At 37.9% G+C, this 19,929-nt stretch overlaps 1 protein-coding gene across 1 annotated transcript; it reads left to right on the top strand.

Annotated features, from left to right (window-relative positions):
• Positions 1 to 591: 591 nt before the first annotated feature.
• Positions 592 to 18,727, top strand: mpzl1l (myelin protein zero-like 1 like). Its single transcript, XM_051401065.1, has 6 exons — positions 592 to 740; positions 3,839 to 4,020; positions 7,358 to 7,568; positions 10,123 to 10,252; positions 12,655 to 12,760; positions 13,807 to 18,727. Exons 1-6 carry the CDS (start codon positions 668 to 670, stop codon positions 13,900 to 13,902), a joined length of 798 nt encoding a protein of 265 aa, XP_051257025.1. The 5' UTR covers positions 592 to 667; the 3' UTR covers positions 13,903 to 18,727.
• Positions 18,728 to 19,929: the final 1,202 nt, after the last annotated feature.

The raw sequence follows: 19,929 nt of genomic DNA, 5'->3' as shown, positions 1-19,929 counted from the left end.
TCTCCAAAATGCTCTTTTGGAAGATTTAGGCTGGAAATCTCATGAATTTCATGAATGACAGGATATGTTTTAAAAACAATTTTGGATATTGACAGATATTACAATATCATTTATTATTAGTGGGAAGGATGCTTTTGGTATTAAAAGTGTCATTTTTACAAAAAAATACAAGCTATTTGAATCATGACGATGTGAAATTTGATTTTGATAATATTTCATTTAATAGACCTTTTTCACAGCAGCCGTTTTGACATAGGGTAGGGTAAACACAGGTGTTACCAATGATACTGCTCAATAGCAACACCCTGACAAATGACTTTATTATCTATTATAATATTATTTATTTTATTTATATTATATATTATTTATCTATTATAATAATAGTTAATTTACTATTATATATATTACAGATAAAACACATTTTTTTCACACCTAATTTTATTGTTTTGTTTATTTTTTTAGATTACTTTTGCATTGTTTGTCAGAATCAGTGTAGCTGCGAGGCGTCAATGCGCCTGTTGACCTGTGGGGGCAGCACTCGCTCTCAGCGCTGTGTAATCCCGCCGCTTTAACTTTCCACGAAGAAAAAAAAAAAAAAAAGCGACTCGTACGATAGAGAGAGGGAGGAAAAAAAAAAAAAAAAAAAACTCCTGTTTACAACAACACAATGGAGCCAAAACGATCAAATATCACCTGCAAGCGTGTTTTATTGACTGGATTTACGTTATGTGTTGTGTTAGGTAAGTGTTGAGGCTCAACTCGGGTTTAATTTCAGTCTGGAAATGTTTGATTTTGAGCTCATTATCTGAGGTGGGGGGGGGGGATATTAGCTTGCTGTACGGGAGACACCTTAACATCTGTTCACGGTCCCGTTCATTAATGCTCCTTTTTGTTCGGAACTCGTAGCTGGAGACGACGTTTACCTCGACCGAAAACCTTTTTGTTTTCCTTGTGAGCGTTTGCTAGAGTCTTCCGTGTTCACACATCGATGTAATAATAGGTAATGTGTTTAGGGATAGTTAAATTGACTAAAATCTGAATGGGGTTTGGTACAGAGCGGTGGCTGCCGCCCTTGCTTGGAAGGTGATGGTGGGACAAACCCGTGCAACAGAGAGGCTAACCAGTTAAAAGAGGTTACTATTTAACTGGAAGAAAGGCTGCTGGGTGTGTTGCATGTATGCCGATTTAAAGAGAGTATGTTAGTGATATATAAAATGTCTCAAAGTGTGTGCTATCGTGGAGGTACTTTCGGCGATACACAAAGCCACATTAAAATGCCAGGTTTGTGAATAAGAGTGTCGTTAGGCGTGAGTCTCTGCGGTAGCTACGTGTCCTCCAGGGGGATAGAGGATTTGGAGCACCACCAGGTTTACAGTAAATGTCTAGCACGATGTATTATTAGTATTAACTCACAATTACTGTGTTTTATTCACTGTTTTTTTTTTTTTTTGCTTTATTAAAACGGTGCCAACGCATCAGCTCCTGACTCACTACCTTGACTAGCTCCCAAAAAAAAAAAAAAAGCTTAGATAACATCTCATTTCCTTGTTGGCTACTGTACACAACCCCCTTCAGCTCATGCGTGATCAAATGTAGATTTGTATGTATGTCGGATACTGTAGAAGTAGCTCTACATTAATCTGGTTATTTAGGAAGGGCGTGCATAAAATCTGAATTATTTAATCCAGCAGATGCAAAAGGTCACCAGTTGCTAATTAATTTCCTGTTTATTACTGGGCAGCTTGAAGCAAATAAAGAAAAAGTATAAAAAGGCAACAATAGGGCTGCGAAATTAATCAAAATAAGTCACAATATGGTGCAATATCCAAATTGCAGAAGCTGAAAATGTGATGCAGAAATGATCTTTAACACTAGTAGTGAATCATCAAGCAGCCGCAATATCTGTTGAAATAATCTCAATATTATAATAATTATATTTTTTACCAATATCGTGCAGCCTTACGTAACAGCTACCAAACTTTGCCTTTTTAAAATTATGAATGGCAGCATCCTGTACTCTGCTCTGAATCTCAGACTAATAACTTCTGACAGGATATGGATAACACAACGCTTCCTTCCGTTTCGTAAATGCTGTGAAATGATCTTCAACAGATTACTGAGTGGCCACTGTCAGAACAGTTTTTTTTTTTTATGCAAAGTATTCCCTGGAGTCTGAATCTGTGTCTCAGTGCATTAGACAGAATTTGGTTTAATCGCTGTGCAAAGTGCAGAAGACAGAGCCTATCTATGCGCTGGCCGACTCTAATAGATCCTCTTATTGTGGGAGCAGACGTGGATTATCATGTGACTGTGTGTTGGATAGGTTGTGACTTTTTTTTTTATTATTATTTATTAATCAGTAAGCAGTCAGAACTTTACATTTATAAACGGAGTTATAGTTAGAGAGATGTTTTGGTTTCTGTGTGCTGTACAGTGTTTGTTGTAGTCTCTTCTTCTTACAGTGGCTGGACACAGAAACATGAAAGCCTGAATGATATAATACAATACAATGAAAAACAGATCAGTTATCACGTTAAAAATGTTTAAGATGACAGATTGTTGTGTTTATAATTCAAAATATATCCACGTCTCACAGTCACGAAATTAAAACTAAAGCCGAAATAAACTCGGGTCAGCTCATTTACATCGTCCAGGGTCTGACCTCTATTGTTTAGTCTGTATTGCACTACACAATGGTATGTACGCACGTAGCACACAGCAGGCCAGTTAAGAGTAAACAAGAAGTACTAAAAATAACAAGCAAAAGCAAAAAAAAAAAACAATGAGAAAGTTTAGGAAGCATTAAATTAAATGTATATTTATTTGTGGGAAATAATTCAGTAATCTGCAGACACATCGACACTGAAACAGCCTGAAACCTCAGTTTATTGGTACAATAACTTAATGCCTTTTATATAAGGGAACTGATTTAAGGGCACATATTAAACAAGTTTAAGGATATGAATTATTAACTTTGTGTGCACCTTTCTCTGCTTGATACTCGCCAGACAGGTTACCACTGTGTCAGAGAGCTGTTCATTCACCTCTTCACAGTTTAATGATCAACTGATTATCAAAACTGTCCATCAACTGATCACATAAAGTCATTTTTTTTTAAAAGCAAAAATGCCAAAAACTGACTGAACAGACCGAATCTTTTCAGCTTGAATCTGGTTTTAAGTTGCTCTCCATCAAAGTTGAACCATCTCAACTTTTGCTGCAATGCAACGTCATCCTGCAAGGAGCTGTGTTGTTTCTGTGTGACATGTTTCTACAGCCCAGAAGGGACAAACCAAACCAAACACTGGCTCCAGATTTGCGTTTTTTTTGCGGCCACCATAGTTTCTCTTCTGCGCTTTGAAGGGCAGGGTGAAGCGATCTGCAACTACGCCACTAAATGCCATTAAATTAATGTAAAATTCAATTGTATGTTCATAACAAAACACTGAATATCTTATATTTCACCAGTTCGGTTCCACTTCCTTTTTCACCTTATTTTAGAGTTCACACCATTGACTGTATATGTAATTCATTCACACACACACACACATACACACACACACACCTACACCCCTCGTACTGCACACACGCCGGCTTGCTCTGCCCCGCCTCTTTCTGTTTCTCTGCCCCAGCATGTGTCTGCTCGGTTGACTTTTCACTATGTCAGCAGTATGTTTTATAAAGTGTTGTTCTCTTCATTTGCAGACCTGTATTTGATAAGTGAACACACAATGAAATAATGGCCAAATTAAGTTATTCCTCTTTTTTCCAGGGGGTGTTCCCAGACCTCACAATTTAAACTTATTTTTATTTTTTATCCCCTCCATTTTTTTAACAGTCACAAAACCTGCATCAGCAATCGACATATACGCCGACCCTGAAGTGATCATACAGAACGGCACCGCAGGAATCCTTCGATGCACCTTTAAGTCGAACGAAGTGGTCAGCAGCTCCGCCTCAATGACCTGGAGTTTTCAGTCGAATCAGCCCGACAATCAGTTCTCCAAAGCGCCATATACGGTAAGTCCTCGCCGGCCGTCGTATATCCGCTCTGGGAAGATTTCCCACAGCTCCAGGATGTTTTCCTGCGATTGTTTTATCTTCCCTGACACTTGAAGAAAGGCTTCAGCTGCTCATTGTGATGGCATGGTTTCAAAAACACACTAGGTTACAGTTTGATTTCAGTCTCAGCGCCAGGCATTTATTTATACTGTATATTAGATACAAGACACTTTTAAATTGTTTATTTAATTTGTGTGTTCTTCTCATGCTCACTCCCACTTTCACCTTGTGTCACTAGAGCTTTGTGTGTTTGTCCGGTTTGTTTTCACGTGAACTTCTTGTTTGTTTTCATTTATTTATCTTCATTCCCTATCATAATTTTATCTCCATTGTGTGTTTTAGTATTCCTGCTTTTCTCATTCTTGTAGCTCTCTGACAAAACAAACATTTAACACTGGGGTTCAGATGAGGGCTACAGTGTTTATACAGCGAGTACATTTCTGCTAAAATGATTCATGAAGCTGGTGATTAGCACAAATGTCCTTTTCAAACAATCAAGATTTATTGTGAAGTGCTAAAACTGTCTCAGTCGGCCACAGTGTGCGTAATTAATTGCACATATGCCTGTGATTCTATTAGTGTATACTAATCTGACACGCTTAAGGGAGTTGCTGTCTGCACAATATTTAATAAAGCAATAACAGTAGGCACTTGTTTAAATGAGCTTAAAGTGACATATACATTTTTTTTTTTTTTTGTGTTATAGTCATAGCTAAACCATAAACGGTTAATCCTAGAGAGTGCGTTGTATTATGTATCGAGAAAGTTTGTGGGGCATGGAGGGCTGCGGATCATGTCTCGTCCTTTATGTTTACAGATCAGTCAGGCTGGGCGGGGGCCTTACCTGTCTGCTGTGATCTCCTGCAAACATAATGACATAGCCGTGGGGTTTTTAGATTGATGAGTAGTCGTGCCAGAACAGATGCACGCAAGCCAACATCTAAAGTACGTCCACACTAAACTAAGCCTGTTAAATTTGTAAGCACATCTTTTTTCTCTCCGTTTCAGCACCTCCTCTTCAAAACAAAGAGTTTATGAATCTTAAAATGTCAGCTTTGTGTGTCACTGTCTACACGTTTGTGATCAGACGACAGTGTGATTAATAATAATAAATACACACACACACACACACACAGTGCAGCAGCTTTGTGACTGCTGGTTGTGGACAAAACTAAACATTAGAGGACGTCACCTTGGGCTTTGGGTAACAGTGGTCAACATTTTCCACCATTTTCGGGACCAAACAACTAATTGATGAATCAAGAAAATTATCAATTGATAAGATACAGAGGGTATAGAAGGTGTTGTAACCCTAACCCCTGTCAAGCCACTTGTTTGGCAATAAAGTTTGTCCTAACTCTTCTGTTTGTGCTAATGCAACACAAATTAGACTCATTAGTGCGGCGTTTGGAGATGGTAATAAACAAGTGTTTGCCAGCGGAGGCAGGGCGTTTCGGGGGCTGACACAAACAGATCTTCAGTAGAGCACTTCCCTACTTGTGACCTGCAACAGCCAGATGTTTTGAAAAGTTAATAAGCATGGTCCGACCTCATGAGAAAATGTTTATTTGTGAAAGATATGATTGCCGGTGTCCCTATCCCATCCATAAACGTCTTTCCGCGATCCGTACTGCACATGTGCAGCTGTCGACAGAGATGAGAAGGAAGCGGGATGGATCACTCCTTAGCTTCTTCCATACGCTATAAGTTTACTTATTTAGTCATATATCACATTTCTGTGTGTTGGGCCACTTGGAGGTTGCTCCTGGGCTGTCGTTTTTACACGATAAAGATGTTTCAGACTTTTAACTGGCGTAATGTAGTAGTCGAGCTGAACAAATACTGTCAGGTTTTGATAATGTGGGTGTTTTGAGAGTTTAGTACGATATCAGGAACATAAACAGGATTCACTCTTCCTGTTACTGTAATGTGAAAGTAATATGAAACTGCTGAACAAAGTTAACCTCAGACTACAGGAAACAATTCATTATAATAGTAATTGTCCTTTTTAGAGCGGTGTTTACTCAGCTGATACAGCTAATAAAAACAAGGCCATGGCTTCACAAAAACTCCGGCTTCTGTCTCCATTTGTTAAACCAGAGCCAGCGTGGTGTTTTATTTTTAACCATGGCACCCTCAGCAAAGGCAGGTGTTTGAAAGAAGAAATCATAATCTTTCATTTTCCAACCAAACAGAAGGTCTGCCACGTTAACCGACTTGTGAGCGTCGCAGTGACTCTGCTAGGTGTGTGCGTCATTCAGAGAAAGATACAGAAAGTCAGATTGAGAGGAGATAAAGGACATGTTATTCTATTTGTCTGTTGTCTGTTTGACTTGATTATGTGCTTCGTCGTTGTCCTGTAGCGACAGCAGTTGCGGTTAAATGTCAGAGTGTTTTTAGTTTTAGGAATGAGGAAACAATTCTACAAATGTTTGAGATGAAGTTGGCTCGTAGATGTGCTCCATGTGTTTTGATTTGATCATTGCAGTGTTGCTCATAAAAGCTGTATATTGTCACCAATGCTTTAGACCTTTGGCATGTCAGAGCAGGAAACGCACTCAGATTTGAATAGTAAAATGAAGGCTGGCTGAATTTCCTTTAGCCGCTTCCTGGCCTGATTGTTCTGCCTCTGAATTTGTGGAAGAATGAAATTTATATTTTTATTGGGTTGTGCAAATCATTTGAGTCTAAAATTAAACAAGCTTGTGGACCGGAAGGTCGGAGTTCAATCCCCTGGACCGGCAAGATAAATTTGGGAAAGACAAAGGCAGCACTTGCCTCATTCCCAGCACTGAGGTGCCCTTGAGCAAAGACGTTAACCCCAGCCGCTCCTGTGGAGCTGCTCAGTGGCAGCAGATCAGACTATTCCTGAAAAAGAGAGCAATGCTCTCAGTGAAACTCCTCCAAACACAAATTTAGAAGGTTACAGCTGTTATTCTAATGTGTCAGATGCTTAATGAACTTTTAAGTAAATATAAGCATCGGATTAGATTTGAAAATTGAAATGAAAGGTCTGGGATTGGGATCAGGGCCAAAAAAAACTTGATTGGCTCTTTTATATTAGGTATCATAAAAGCATCAAATCCTCACATTTTTTAGTTTTTTTTGTTTGTATCAAAATAGTTGAGTAATCGACTAGTCGTTGTCGCAATAATAAAATATATAATAGATTAATATGACATAATACATTAAAGTAATTTATCATTGTAATACAAAAATCAATTCTCAAAGCCATCAAAGAAAGTTTAAGAGATATATACACGCAGTCTAACCCGATTTTCCTTTCTCTTTGTAGATTTTCTACTTTTCCCATGGGAAAGGATTCCCGGGAATACCCGAGTTCAAAGAAAGAGTGCAGTTTATTGGAGACATAAACAAAAGGGATGCCTCAATACAGCTGAGTCCGGTTCAGTTCAGCGACAACGGCACCTTCTTCTGTGACGTGAAGAACCCACCGGACGTACAGGGAACACCGGCTCGAATAGAACTCAGGGTCGTTCTGAAAGGTGAGTCCGCAGGTGTCTTTTTTTTATTATGAAGGATTTCTGATGAAAAGATAAAAATCTGTTTAAGCTCTAGGAAGATTGTGATTGCACAAGATGCTTATTTAACTGTACCCGCAGCCTTGGCCAAACACTTGTGAGTTGTATTCACCCACTCACTGACTCTCTGCACACGCTGTAGATACTCATGCTGATTGGACAGTATGCGCTGTCTGCCTCATTGTGCTGAAGCCGTCATGTCTCCAGGCAAAGAGATGACTTTTCTCTGTCAGTGTGGCTCCCAAGGTTTATAATTTGGTTGGCTATGATCGAATGTAATTGACTGGAGAGGTGCCAATTTGGACACAGCCTAGTTAAAACCTGGATTTAATCATAGATTATCATAAAATGCTGCTGCAACAAGCATTAAACCTAGTTTTAAACCAAACAGGATTACCTTTAAACCTTCTTTAAATCTCACTTTAGTCATCTCTAAACCTAGTTCATCTCCTCACATAACCAAATGTTGAATGTGAAAAACTGCAGGCTAGAAAGTAAACACAGGATCTCAGGCTACAGGTCAATTATAGTTATTTTATTCTGGGTTGGGAACACTTCACCGTGGCATGCTGGGAGGAATGCACACAGCGCATGAGTGACTTTCCTTCGAACAAGATAGTAAAATGATTGCTTACTTTGGTTACCTCGCTGTGTTTGAGGTGTGACGGCAGTGGAACCGGTTGCCTGTGTGCAAGATCTTCATGGAATCAGCGTTTTGCCGTCTGCAGTATTTAAAACTTTCTCCACTGCATAAAAAAAGTGCTGCGCTTGTTATGTACAAGATAAGCTAAAGATGGATACTCTACCAGAGGGAAACTGTTGTGCAGTCGAAGTATAGATGCCAAAAGCAAAGCTGGAGCAGCACTAACATCGTTGATGCTTTACAATAAAAGCATCTGTCTGACTTCCTGTAGAAAGCTTGTAATGTGAAACAAGAGCATCAGGAAGGGATGGTTTTGAGTTACAGCTCTAGGGGAGCACGCTGACGATCTACTCGAAGAAAACCCACAGAGATTGACAAGCTGTCTGCGCTAATTAAATGCAGCTACAAAACATATTTTAGCCACCTAACAAAAGGATCCACCTTTAAAAAAATCTTTCGAATATTTTCACCCCTTTACCTTACTGTCAGACTGCCCTTTATGACGGGGAACTGAAGCCGTTATATATCCACCTACTCTCTCTTCAAAGCCACCAGACTCCATCGACAAAAACAGTGATTTTACCTCGCTGAACGCAGGAGTTGCTGGTCTACTGCTGCCTCAGTCGGTTAGTTTGTTTGCGTTATCGTGTCACTTCGGTGAACTTACCCTTTAGAAAACATCAAAGTCTGAACTTTGCGGGGTAAAATGAAAGTTCCCGTCTGCTTCATCAAACTGGGGGGCGTGCCGACCGGCATCTACACCAACTATGGATAAGTACCTCATACGAACCCCACTAATGACTAAACCATCCTTTTAAACTGGAATGAACTGTTGCTGGTGTAGCTCTCCCATTAAGTTGTCTGGAGTGTTGCAGCTTCACGTTAAACATCTCCACTCCCATGCTCGGCAGCGCATTGGCAGATCTGGTAAAGCCGACATATAAAAGCCGTTCCAGCAGGTGCATTCGTGTTATTTTGTTTTTCAGTTACATGAAGCCCACATGTGCATGTGGCGGCTTGTTATCTTTTGGCTCAGGCAGTGGTTGCCCCACCCTCCAGGTGGGAATTTGTTCTACATCTAGCATTTACATTTTGGAAGGGATGCAGTGCCAAAATAAAAGCCATTTGTGTTTATTTTAGCTCTTACAAAGAGAGTTTTCTTGAACACACAAAGCTGTTGTTACTGCTGGATGGTACAAGGTACAGTATCAGTGACACTCCCAGCTGTGCATTGAACCTGAACTTAAAACTAAACTGAGTCAAGTTTCATCTATAGGAACATTATTTACACATCGTGTAGAGAGAAACTGAGAAACTCAATTGAAAGTGCTGATGTGGGGCTTTCACACAGTATCTCATTTAACTAATAACATGTAGCTAATAATTAATATTTACTATATATATATATATATATATATATATATATATATATATATATATATATATATATATATATATATATATATACATATATATATATATATATATATATATACATATATATATATATATTTACAATGCCAGACAAACTGAGTGGTATAAAACACTTTACAGTATTTAGACTGTATTATAGTTATATTTCTTACATTTTTCTGTTGCATTTGTGTTTTTTACAATCCTGAATTGTTCTATTATGGTATTTTGATTAATTATTTCTAAAGATTTGTAAAATTTTATAGTCTTTGGTAGTCATTCTTGCATTTTGGGTTTCTGACAGCTTTTATAGTTTGTTAAATTGGCAAAATCACGATTGAGACTTAAACACAAATGTGGGGTAAGGACCGTTCTGGAGTCCAGAGAGTTTTAAACACAGTTTTCGTCTTTTATATTTTAATCCTAACTGTGTGTGTTTGTGTGTGTTTGTGTCGTGTGCAGAATCTCTCCCTGCGAGCAACACCACCATTATAGTCGGAACAGTCTGTGGTGCTTTGGTTCTGCTCGTCCTCATCGCCATAGCTGCCTGCGTTGTCATGAGGATGCTTCACAGCCGCCATGATTATGAAGGGTGAGTGTTTTCCACGAGTATTACCGGTTTACCGATTGCTGACCATAACACGGTGTATGGTAATACGACACAATAAGACCCCGTTTCCAAAATAACAAATAGACTTTACTTTAAACTCCACCATGTAGTTATAACAACTCATAATGTAGTTGTCAACAGCTGTAACGTCCTATGGGCAACAATACATGTATAAAGAGATAATGAATGACTATATAGTAAAACACAGTGTTAATATAAGTGGTATAATATGCATAGGAGAAGTTTTAATTAATAAATACTGAAAATGCCCTTTATATCTGCGTACAGCTACATTATAGTGTGTTATTAAATGTTTATATACTGCTTATAAATGCTAAACCAGGGGGATTGAAGTCGAGTGTTACCAGAATATATATATATATATATATAAATGAATCTTGTATTGAGAAGATGTTTGATGTTTAAATGAAAGGTGAGTTTCTCCGGTGGGTTTTTGCTGGTTTCCTAAATGTTTTAATTCCAGTTGTTTTTTTTTACTCCAGAGATTTAATCATCAGACCGTAACACCTCGCTAACTCTTTCTGCATGGGAAGGAGGGTTTCACTCTCTCTGTGTGTTGACTTGTGGGGGGTAAAAGCTGTTTGTTTTTGGGCTGTGATCTGATCTTCTTACTAATTATTCATATGTTTGTTAAAGACGTAGTCACAAACTAGACTTTTCCTTCGTATGTTTGAGGTAGTTTGACCATGTCTACCTCGCATGCTCCAGCCACACTCTCTACAGTCTCTTCATCTCAATGAGATAACCACATATTGACCCGATGAATGTGAGAAATTGAAAGCGCTAAGATTTATTCTGAAGTCGCTCCTGTTTGGCTGTTGGATGGTTTGAGCCTGTGAGCTGAAGTTGCTAGTTGTCTTTGGGGTTGCTGTTTTGCACTGGTGCCAGTCACTTTCCTCCATTACTGCGTGTTAACACAACTAATTTCACTTTCTATTAACATCATTGATTATCTTGTTGTCAGCATGTTGTCTTGTCATTGTTAAGCATCCTTTGCCACTAACACTCGACTAACCTCATCTGTGTTCTTCATCACCAGTTTTGTTTTTTGTTTGGTCAACAGAAATGTTTCGAGGCGTCACGTTGACACAGTTCGGTCACCTTGAAATGTTAGAACAATATAAAGTGTCTTTACTGGAGGTGCACTGATGATTTGTTAGATTTTTATGTTTTATAATCGTGGAGTGAATAGTTGAATGGATGGACTGATGCAAGTATTGCTCCATCTGCATCTAACAACTATTTTCATTAGCGATTATTCTATATTAATAAATTATTTGTTTGTTCTGTGAAACTTAAAATAGAAAGACATTAACATTATAATTTCCCAAAACTCAAGGTGAAGTCTTAACTTGTTTTTTGTTGTTTAACCAACAGTCCAAAACCCGAACAAATTTAGTTTACAACAGGGCTGCACTCGACTAAAGAAGATATGATATGAGTTTAATTATTTAAATATATATATTTTAACAGCTGCCTGTTAAATGCTAACAGAAAAAGTGGTAATGATTCTGAATGTGTCAGAACAACCAACAAGGAGACTGAACATTTAGTTCACTTGTTTCAACACAGCGTAACATCACACAAGCCTCGTTGGTAAAAGCACAGAATAAACAACTTCCAACTTCACTTAAATACTGGCTTGACTCCCTGTGTTACAAGAGAAAAGGTCCATGTTGCAACAATCCCCTGATACTTTAGTCCCTACTAGTACTTTGTTTTTGTTTTTCTGTGAGTATCCGACTAATAGAAAAGCACATCGACTGAGACATCAACTAACGATTCATTCCACTATTAGAGGGCAGCCGTAGTTTACAAGGATGTAGAACAGAAAAACAGTCACCGCAATGCAAGAGCAGGGAATATTTGGCATCTTAAAACAAACTTTAATGATTTATTGATTATCAAAATAGTTGCCCATTAATTTTCTCTCAATGAACTAAGTGATTTGAGTTATTATTGCAGCTCTAGTGAAGACAGTAGAATAGTTTTATTTGTGTTGCACGGAGCACAGAGTTTGTAGTTACACATAAAACCCTTGATGAGGTAGAAAACTAATAAATAAATATAAATTATCTAGTTTTATGTGAACAAATGCATCTAGTAGTCAAACAAGGAGAGCTTTTTTTTTATGATTTGTACTCCTTTTGAACTTTAAATATCATCGGTGCACCTCTAGTCTCCTCTGCTTTCAGTATCTCTGCCAAAACACTGGGATCTGCCATGCACTTTGTTCCAGTGTTTCATGCTCATCTCTCATTGTTTTATTTTTGTCTTGTGCTCCATTATTTGTTTGTTTGTCTCCATTTGACTGTGCACCAATGGTTGCTCAACACCATGGCAAATCGTAACCCTAAAAATAGATGTACGTCCTTGGAAAGCGTGAGCTCTCAGGCTCCGAAGCCACGAAAGAAGGTGGAGTCCAGCCTGGACGGCTCCAGGTCTACCAGTCCCTCGGGTCCACTACAGGTAGGAGCTGGGGGACAGAAAAATCCACTGGCTGCCACCATTTACTGGGAAACTGTCGCATTTATGTTGTTTGTCCAAAAGAAATACTCTGCATCCTTATTCCTGCACACTGATTCATGGAAATATACAGTATTTGCTTCTGATCTGTCTTAAAAACCTCAATATGAGTTCAGTAATATTCATTTATGTCACATTTGTCAAAAAACAAACCCAAACAAACAAACTGCAACAGTATAAACAAGTAGAATTAAAGAAAAAAACAAGTCAAAACCACCTGAAAAATTATTGTTCATGACTGAAAACAACAGTTTGACTTTGGCTTTAATGTCTATATGCTAATTGTCAAGTTACAGCAGGTTAGCTTAGCTTAGCACAAAGACTGTAAACAGAGGGAAACGGCTAGCCTGGCTCTGTCAAATGGTAATAAAATCTTTCTAAGATCACTAATTAATGTATCTCATTTGTTTAATCTGTCCAACATCCAGCGTGGAAAAACGTCTCTGGAGAAGGACGATAAATTAAACCACCTTCGTGGACAATTAAGTTGTATTATAATAATTTAAAATATTTATAATCTTATCCAAGGAGGGAACCTTTTTACTCTCACGGTTTATTTTCAGTTTGTTAAAAACTATCGTCAGTGTATTAAACTTTGAGTCCTGTGTAATGAATCAGGCTGTTGGATTACGTTGTATAAAAACCTATGAAACTGCATGAAAATAAATTTTTTTTGGAGAAGGGAGAGAGAGTTTCTTTTTTCACTTTGAGTACTTACTACTTACTTAATTATCAAAATACATCAACTAATCAATTAATTGACCAAATGGTTTCAGCTCCACTTTTTAAATAATCACCTGTGTGCATGTTTTCCAACTTGTTGGTTAATCACTAAACTCTTTCAGGACATAAAAATATAACAAATCTGCCACTCAGAAGTTCTACTGGACCAAAATACTTATTATGGGCTTGTGATGTTTAAAATTGATGTAGTGGTGCTTTGTTTCCTGTTTACTGACTTTTCTTCCTTTTTCTTTATTATGTTCCAGGGCCCGGTGATATACGCCCAGTTGGATCACTCAGGCAGCAAAAACTCATTCCATAAGATGGAGCCAGTGGTCTACGCTGACATTCGTAAAAACTGAAGAGTAACTGGGGACCAAAAAAAAGAAATAAAACACAGTAATGTATCAGACCTCTCTATCAGCTGCTCTTGGGAAGGGTGGGAATATTTCAACAGGGACAGAAATTGGTGCAGTTTTCTTTCTATCCATCTCTTGTCCTCTGAAAGCATGACGTTATATGATAAAGTGATGTCTCCATGTGCTTTATTGTAAAGACAAAAAAAGAGGAACACTCTAGTGGACACAACATTACTCCAGCAGTCATCAGGATTGTTCTCGGAAAAAAAAAAAATCTGAATGCCTTCATAGATATCATTCCACATGTAAGAATATTTTATTTTAATCACGAAAAGCTTTGTGCCTACAAAAGGTCCTGCAGGTTGTTGCATCAGCTGAACTTAATTCAACACCAACTGCTACATTTTAACCTTCGTTTCCTACTTAACTCACCACTTAAGCTACTAATATCTCAACAAAGTCGACTAATCAAAGCATCAACGCAGAAACTAACATGACTAACTAGCAACATAAAGGGAGAGATTTAAAAACAAATAGTATCCTATCATGTGAACTAGCTAATATATGTTTGAACACGTTTGTCTGATCACCTCCGTTATTTATCACCAAACTATAGTTGTGTCAATGCCTCCTGTGAATGCAACATAAACTCACACCTCGCCTAATCCCAGTGACTGTCCTGCACAATGCAGAGTGTGCATGTTCAGTATCAACTTCAGTGTAAAGGGATGCTGTCTGTCACAAGGTGCTACCGTAATCAGTTAATTTAATATCAAAGAAAAGTTGAGCTGGACAGACACTGTATGATTTTATTAATTGGCCTTTCTGTTACACTCAACGTAAACACAGAAAACCGAATCAGTTCCAACGCAAACGAATATTAATTTGTGCAATTCAGAAGTTTATCTCTATCGCAGCTCAGTCTCAGTTAATACTACAGTCATCCACGACGTGTAAATTACTGATCTGAGACAGCCAACCAATCGTCTGACAGTCAGACTGTTGAAGCAGTCAATCAGAGGTTGTGACTCCTCAAAATTAACATCAGATGACTGACTGCCTGTCTGATTTTTAAAAGTAGCCAGAGGAGACCAGTTTGGGGTTAAAGGGGAAAGTGAGGTTACCAGACTTCTCTGCTTGTGGCTCGAGGCTCCATTAGACGCTGTGAGCGTAACACACCTGAACCTCAGACCTAAAGGAGCGTTCCATCTACCTCGAAAGTCCGAAGTCTGAGCTGGGAATGCCATTACACCGGAGTTGGACTGCAATCCTAGAAGTTGTAGAAGCTGTACTTTGCTCATACATTCCAGTCGCAATGTCCGAGAGTTCATATGGAATGCACCGAAACAGTGGGTGGCCGAGTTGCGTTGTGGGTAATGTAGGCGCCAGGTATTGAAGAAAGAATAATGCGTCAAATAGTGTACTGTACGGTGTCTGTCCAGCTTTACACTTTTAAGTTATGTCTTAACTCTTAAGGCTACGTTTTAACTAATGTTTCTGTTTCCATAAATCCTAAAAATGACATTCCAAGTGAGCTTCGTTTTGAGTTTACACACAGCTGGTGCAACAGGCTGCTGCTGACGCTCCCTCCGCTGGCCACTCCCATTGTGATCTTGTTTTGTAAGGGCGTATAACGTAGACTTTACATTGCCTTTCGGTATCTTTGCATGCAGTTATGATGACACCTACACTCTTAAATTTGGTGGTACTCAGATAGTTGTAAGAGAAGAAGCTGTCTGACGTTGTATTACTGTGAATGCTCCGTGGAGTTCTGGCATGTTTTGTGGTACCTTTTTTTTTTTTTTTTTTTAAATAAACTGCCTCCCGTTTGTTTTTTTCACCTCAGAGGAACATCTTTAACAAGCTCTACCAGGTTTTTTTTTTAAACAAATTCTGGGTGCTCTAAGTGTCGATGTTTGTTTTCATTTTATTTTTAAAAAGTGAATATGAACACAGGCAATGCAACCCAGGTAGAGTTTTGTGTTCTGCATCACACTTTAAGACGTTTTTCTGCCTGTTTCGAGGTGTGATGTGAATTTAAAAAAAAATAGTTTGCTGCTAGTGGTGATTACCTGGGCAGTTTTCAGCTTAGTTATGAGTAATTTTCAAACGTGCATGTTAAAACCAAATGTTCAACTGAGGTGAAATATCTCCTATGAAAACGGGGAGCTCTCAAATGCGAAATACACTGTTTGCATGCAATTTACTAACATAACACTCATTATTATGAAAATATCCATCCTTTTTTTTCCATCTATGTATTGTGTAAAGCTCTTTTTTTCCCAAAACTAATGGGCCAAATATATTAGGTAAGTTCTTTTCAGATGCTTTTAAGCTTTAAAATGCATTCCAAATTTTTGTTAATTTTCTTTTGTCTTGAAAACATTTAAAAGCCAAATTCTATGTTCTAATTTTCTTCGGTGACCTATGAGAATGATATTTGTGTTCAGTCTAAAATGCCTTCAGCTTCCGCTCGTGATTCCGAATGCAGTAAGTTTCCATGTTGACCAGTATTTGTATATATTTCTTGCTCATGTAAGATATAGTGCTGTTTACTGTAACTCATTCCAGTGTGGTATGGCTGTGGATGTCTTTCCAGAGAAGGAGAGTAGTTTGCTGTAGAGGTCTAGAAAGTTGGTGGCTTTTTTCTCTCTCTTCTTTTAGTCTTAATTATTTGTCACCGTACACTCAAATGTATACAGTGCCTGCAGGAAGTGTTGAGCCTGTCAGTTCAAAATGGCTTCAGTTAAGTTTTCTTTGGTCAAAAGTGTGCACAGAAAAAACACAATTAATGTGACGTTTTTTGAGTTTTAAGGCTATGTCTGCTTCGGTGCCACATGTTATATCTATTGCTTGAAAGTAAAAGAAATCACTTGATGATATCGTTAAACTTTCAGTAACTTATTTCTTTGGTCTCTTGTTAACGGTTGCAGTTACAAAGCAACATTATCCGGCTCTTTAGCTGCTTAATGCTCAAATTAGTTCACCAGACGGTCTCTAACTGTGTCTTTTTAGCTGAAAACGACACTGTGAGAACAGTAAAGTGGTCCAGACGGTTAAACAAACACTATAAAGCTCTGTAAAGCAGAGGGGAGCTGCAGGGTCACCAATACTTTGACATATTTGTCATATATCTTCTCATTTTATAAGAATATAAATACAGATTCTAGCCGCTTTAAAGACATCCAAGATGGTTCTAAGCAGGGTCGATTGTATCATTGTGAATGTCGCTGATAATGTAGATATATATTGCCTTTATTTAGCCAGTTTCAATGCTGTGCTCTCAATATGTACCTTACAAGACTAAAAGTCTGTAACTGTAATGGCTGTAAGCTCATTACGCACCAGAAAACACCATCAGTGGGTAGAATAGACTGAAACGTTATTGTCCCACCAATGAAACCGATAAACAATAAAACGTGCGTCACAATAAGGGAGAAAACTTTCACTCCTCTTGGATTTTCTTTAGCCTTCAGCCACAACAAAACACGTGTGTTTGTTAAATGTGAGCTCTGCTGCTTGTAACCGTCTCCAACAGCGATGTCACAGTGTACTGACACACCCCGGAGTACACGTCTGCATCACGGCAGCGAGGTGATAAGTTAAACCACCGGAGGTCAGTAACAAGTTGCTCTTTAACATGCCAACATTGGGTGTCTTGGCTTAACAATTTTGCGAGCATTTAGTATGTTCGCAATAATAATAATAATAATAATAATAATAATAATAATAATAAGCTGGCAGGAATTCAGCTGTTTTAGAGGAAATGTAGATAGAAGTGATCCGGATTCACCCTCTCATCCTTTGGAGACCATGAATGTGTTTAATTATAAATAACTGACATGACTGCGTAACTCTGGCCACTATTATGTTTACTGTAATGTTATTATTCAACCATCTCCTCTCCTGACTTAACCTAGAAGTCCTTCAGAGTTATTTCAGTTGTTTTTTTTTTACACTTTAACTTATTTCAAACTGTCCCTACGCGGGAGCTTGAGTACTTATTTACTCAGAGCGTGTTTTCATTTATAACTACCTTCTGAAAAATATTAATTCAATCCATTTTGACTGTGGCTGTGACACCACTCAATGCAGGCACTGTAGTCTTCCAGATTTGTTTTCTTATCTTCAATGTAAAAGTCTTTTCTGTTGGTTTCTGTTGGTTTGTTTTGTTTTAGTAGTTAGCATGAATTTCAATGTATTCACCAAGTCAAAAAAGAAAAAAGAAAACCACCTGTATGATACTGACGAACCTTTTACTGCTGGTCGCTTTGCTCCTAATTGTGACTTGTTGCAGTGTTTAGTGCTGTTGTAGAAATTGTGATGTAAACTATAAATTATGAAAGATTTCCAGCTTGACCAAGCTTCTACGCTAAAACGTTTGGTGTGTTGGTGTCTTTAAAAAGTTGTGAGTGAATGCAGGTTGCAGAGTTCACTCCACTCCTGACGAGTCTTAAAGTGCGTGCTTAGTGTTTCTCGATGGTAAATAGTTGTGTGTTATTTGAGATTTGTTTGGTATGTTATGTTGTAAAATCTGCACTATGTCTTGCATATCAAAGACAACAAATTCCCTGTGATTTTATTTTTTATTTTTTTTTATTTTCGTTTCATCTCGGAATGACCTTTGGCCTCTGTTTAACGTCTTTAAAACTGGAATGTTGTACATTTAGTGCCTTTTACATTTCATCAGCTAACTTGAACATCTGCTCCAAATAGAAAATATAAGATTCATTTATTTTCCTTTTATTGTACGTATTTTTTTATACACATAATATCGCCTCTGTATCCACTGTTCAAATTTTATATAAAACCTATTCCTGGCCAATTACATGTGTGTTTGTTCTGATTTATTATATTCTCACCGAAACCTGAGAAATTCCTGTTTGATTCAGTTTTTTCCTATAAATAAGACAAAGACACAAATATTAAGCTATTAAATCATAATTAATGGTGAAACAAAGATACTAGCAGTGACTTTATATTCATATTTGTTGTCACAGGAGGATTTTTCCCTGTTATGTGATCATATTTTCTCTTCTACATTAGCTTACAACCAAAGAAGTAGAGGTCAAATTACATTGGCCAAATTGTAAAGAATGACAGGAAAGAGGACATACGTCAGATAAAGACTAATTTATTAAGCTTTGCTGATCTTCCCGGGTTCCACACATTAAAAAACAAAGCACCAATACAATCATCAGTATCAATAAATGCTTTAAAAACCCACTTAGAAACAAAATCAAGGAAAGAATGCATCAAACAAGCAGCTTAATGACAACTAATTACAACAAGCACTCATCCAATCATCTAACACTGATTGATATCTAGTTCCATTCTGCAGAATTAAATGCTTCTTTCTTTAATAACGGCTATTATAGATCAATAAAAACAGTATTATTCAGATGCCAAATGTTTTATTTACATTTTAAAATTGTTTTGGCCCCAATAAGAATAATAATTAAATTATTAAAACTTCCATTTAAAGGTGATTCCACACTTTTTGAACAGTAGTGAACGTTTTAAAGGGTCAAAAGATAACTAACCAACAGGAAGTTATATGTCCATACTATCCTGTACCAAGTGTAGATAAAAAGTGCGTTGTAATGTCTTATGCAGTTAGACCAGAGGCATCATTATGTCTGCTGCATTTTGGCGTGTTATTGTATCGTTGACAGCAGAGGCATGAAGTGTGGAGAAAGAGGGAACAAGGGAAACCGGAATCGAACCGAGGACGTTGTAATTACATGTTAGACCACTTAAAGCTCACCCTGGCGCCACCCAGGCTGTTTTTATTTTACAGCAAGTGTGTGAGAGAGTCAGCAAACTGTCACTTCCTACGTTCTTCTTTTATGTTTTACAGCAGAGGTTCCCCCGAGTTTTATTGTCCGACGTCCTCCAGCGGCCCCGTCGGAACCCAGCTACAGCTACACTGACAGCACTCGTTACTTGGTTGATTAAAACTATATATACATATAAAAGTATATAATAGTGGATGCAACAATGATTCTTTCATACAGTTAAATAAATGTT

This window comes from Dicentrarchus labrax, unplaced genomic scaffold (genome assembly GCF_905237075.1).
Source record: "Dicentrarchus labrax unplaced genomic scaffold, dlabrax2021, whole genome shotgun sequence".
Taxonomy (NCBI): Eukaryota; Metazoa; Chordata; class Actinopteri; family Moronidae; genus Dicentrarchus; species Dicentrarchus labrax.
Note: the sequence above shows the minus strand (reverse complement) of the source record. Positions and strands in the feature narration are given on the sequence as shown.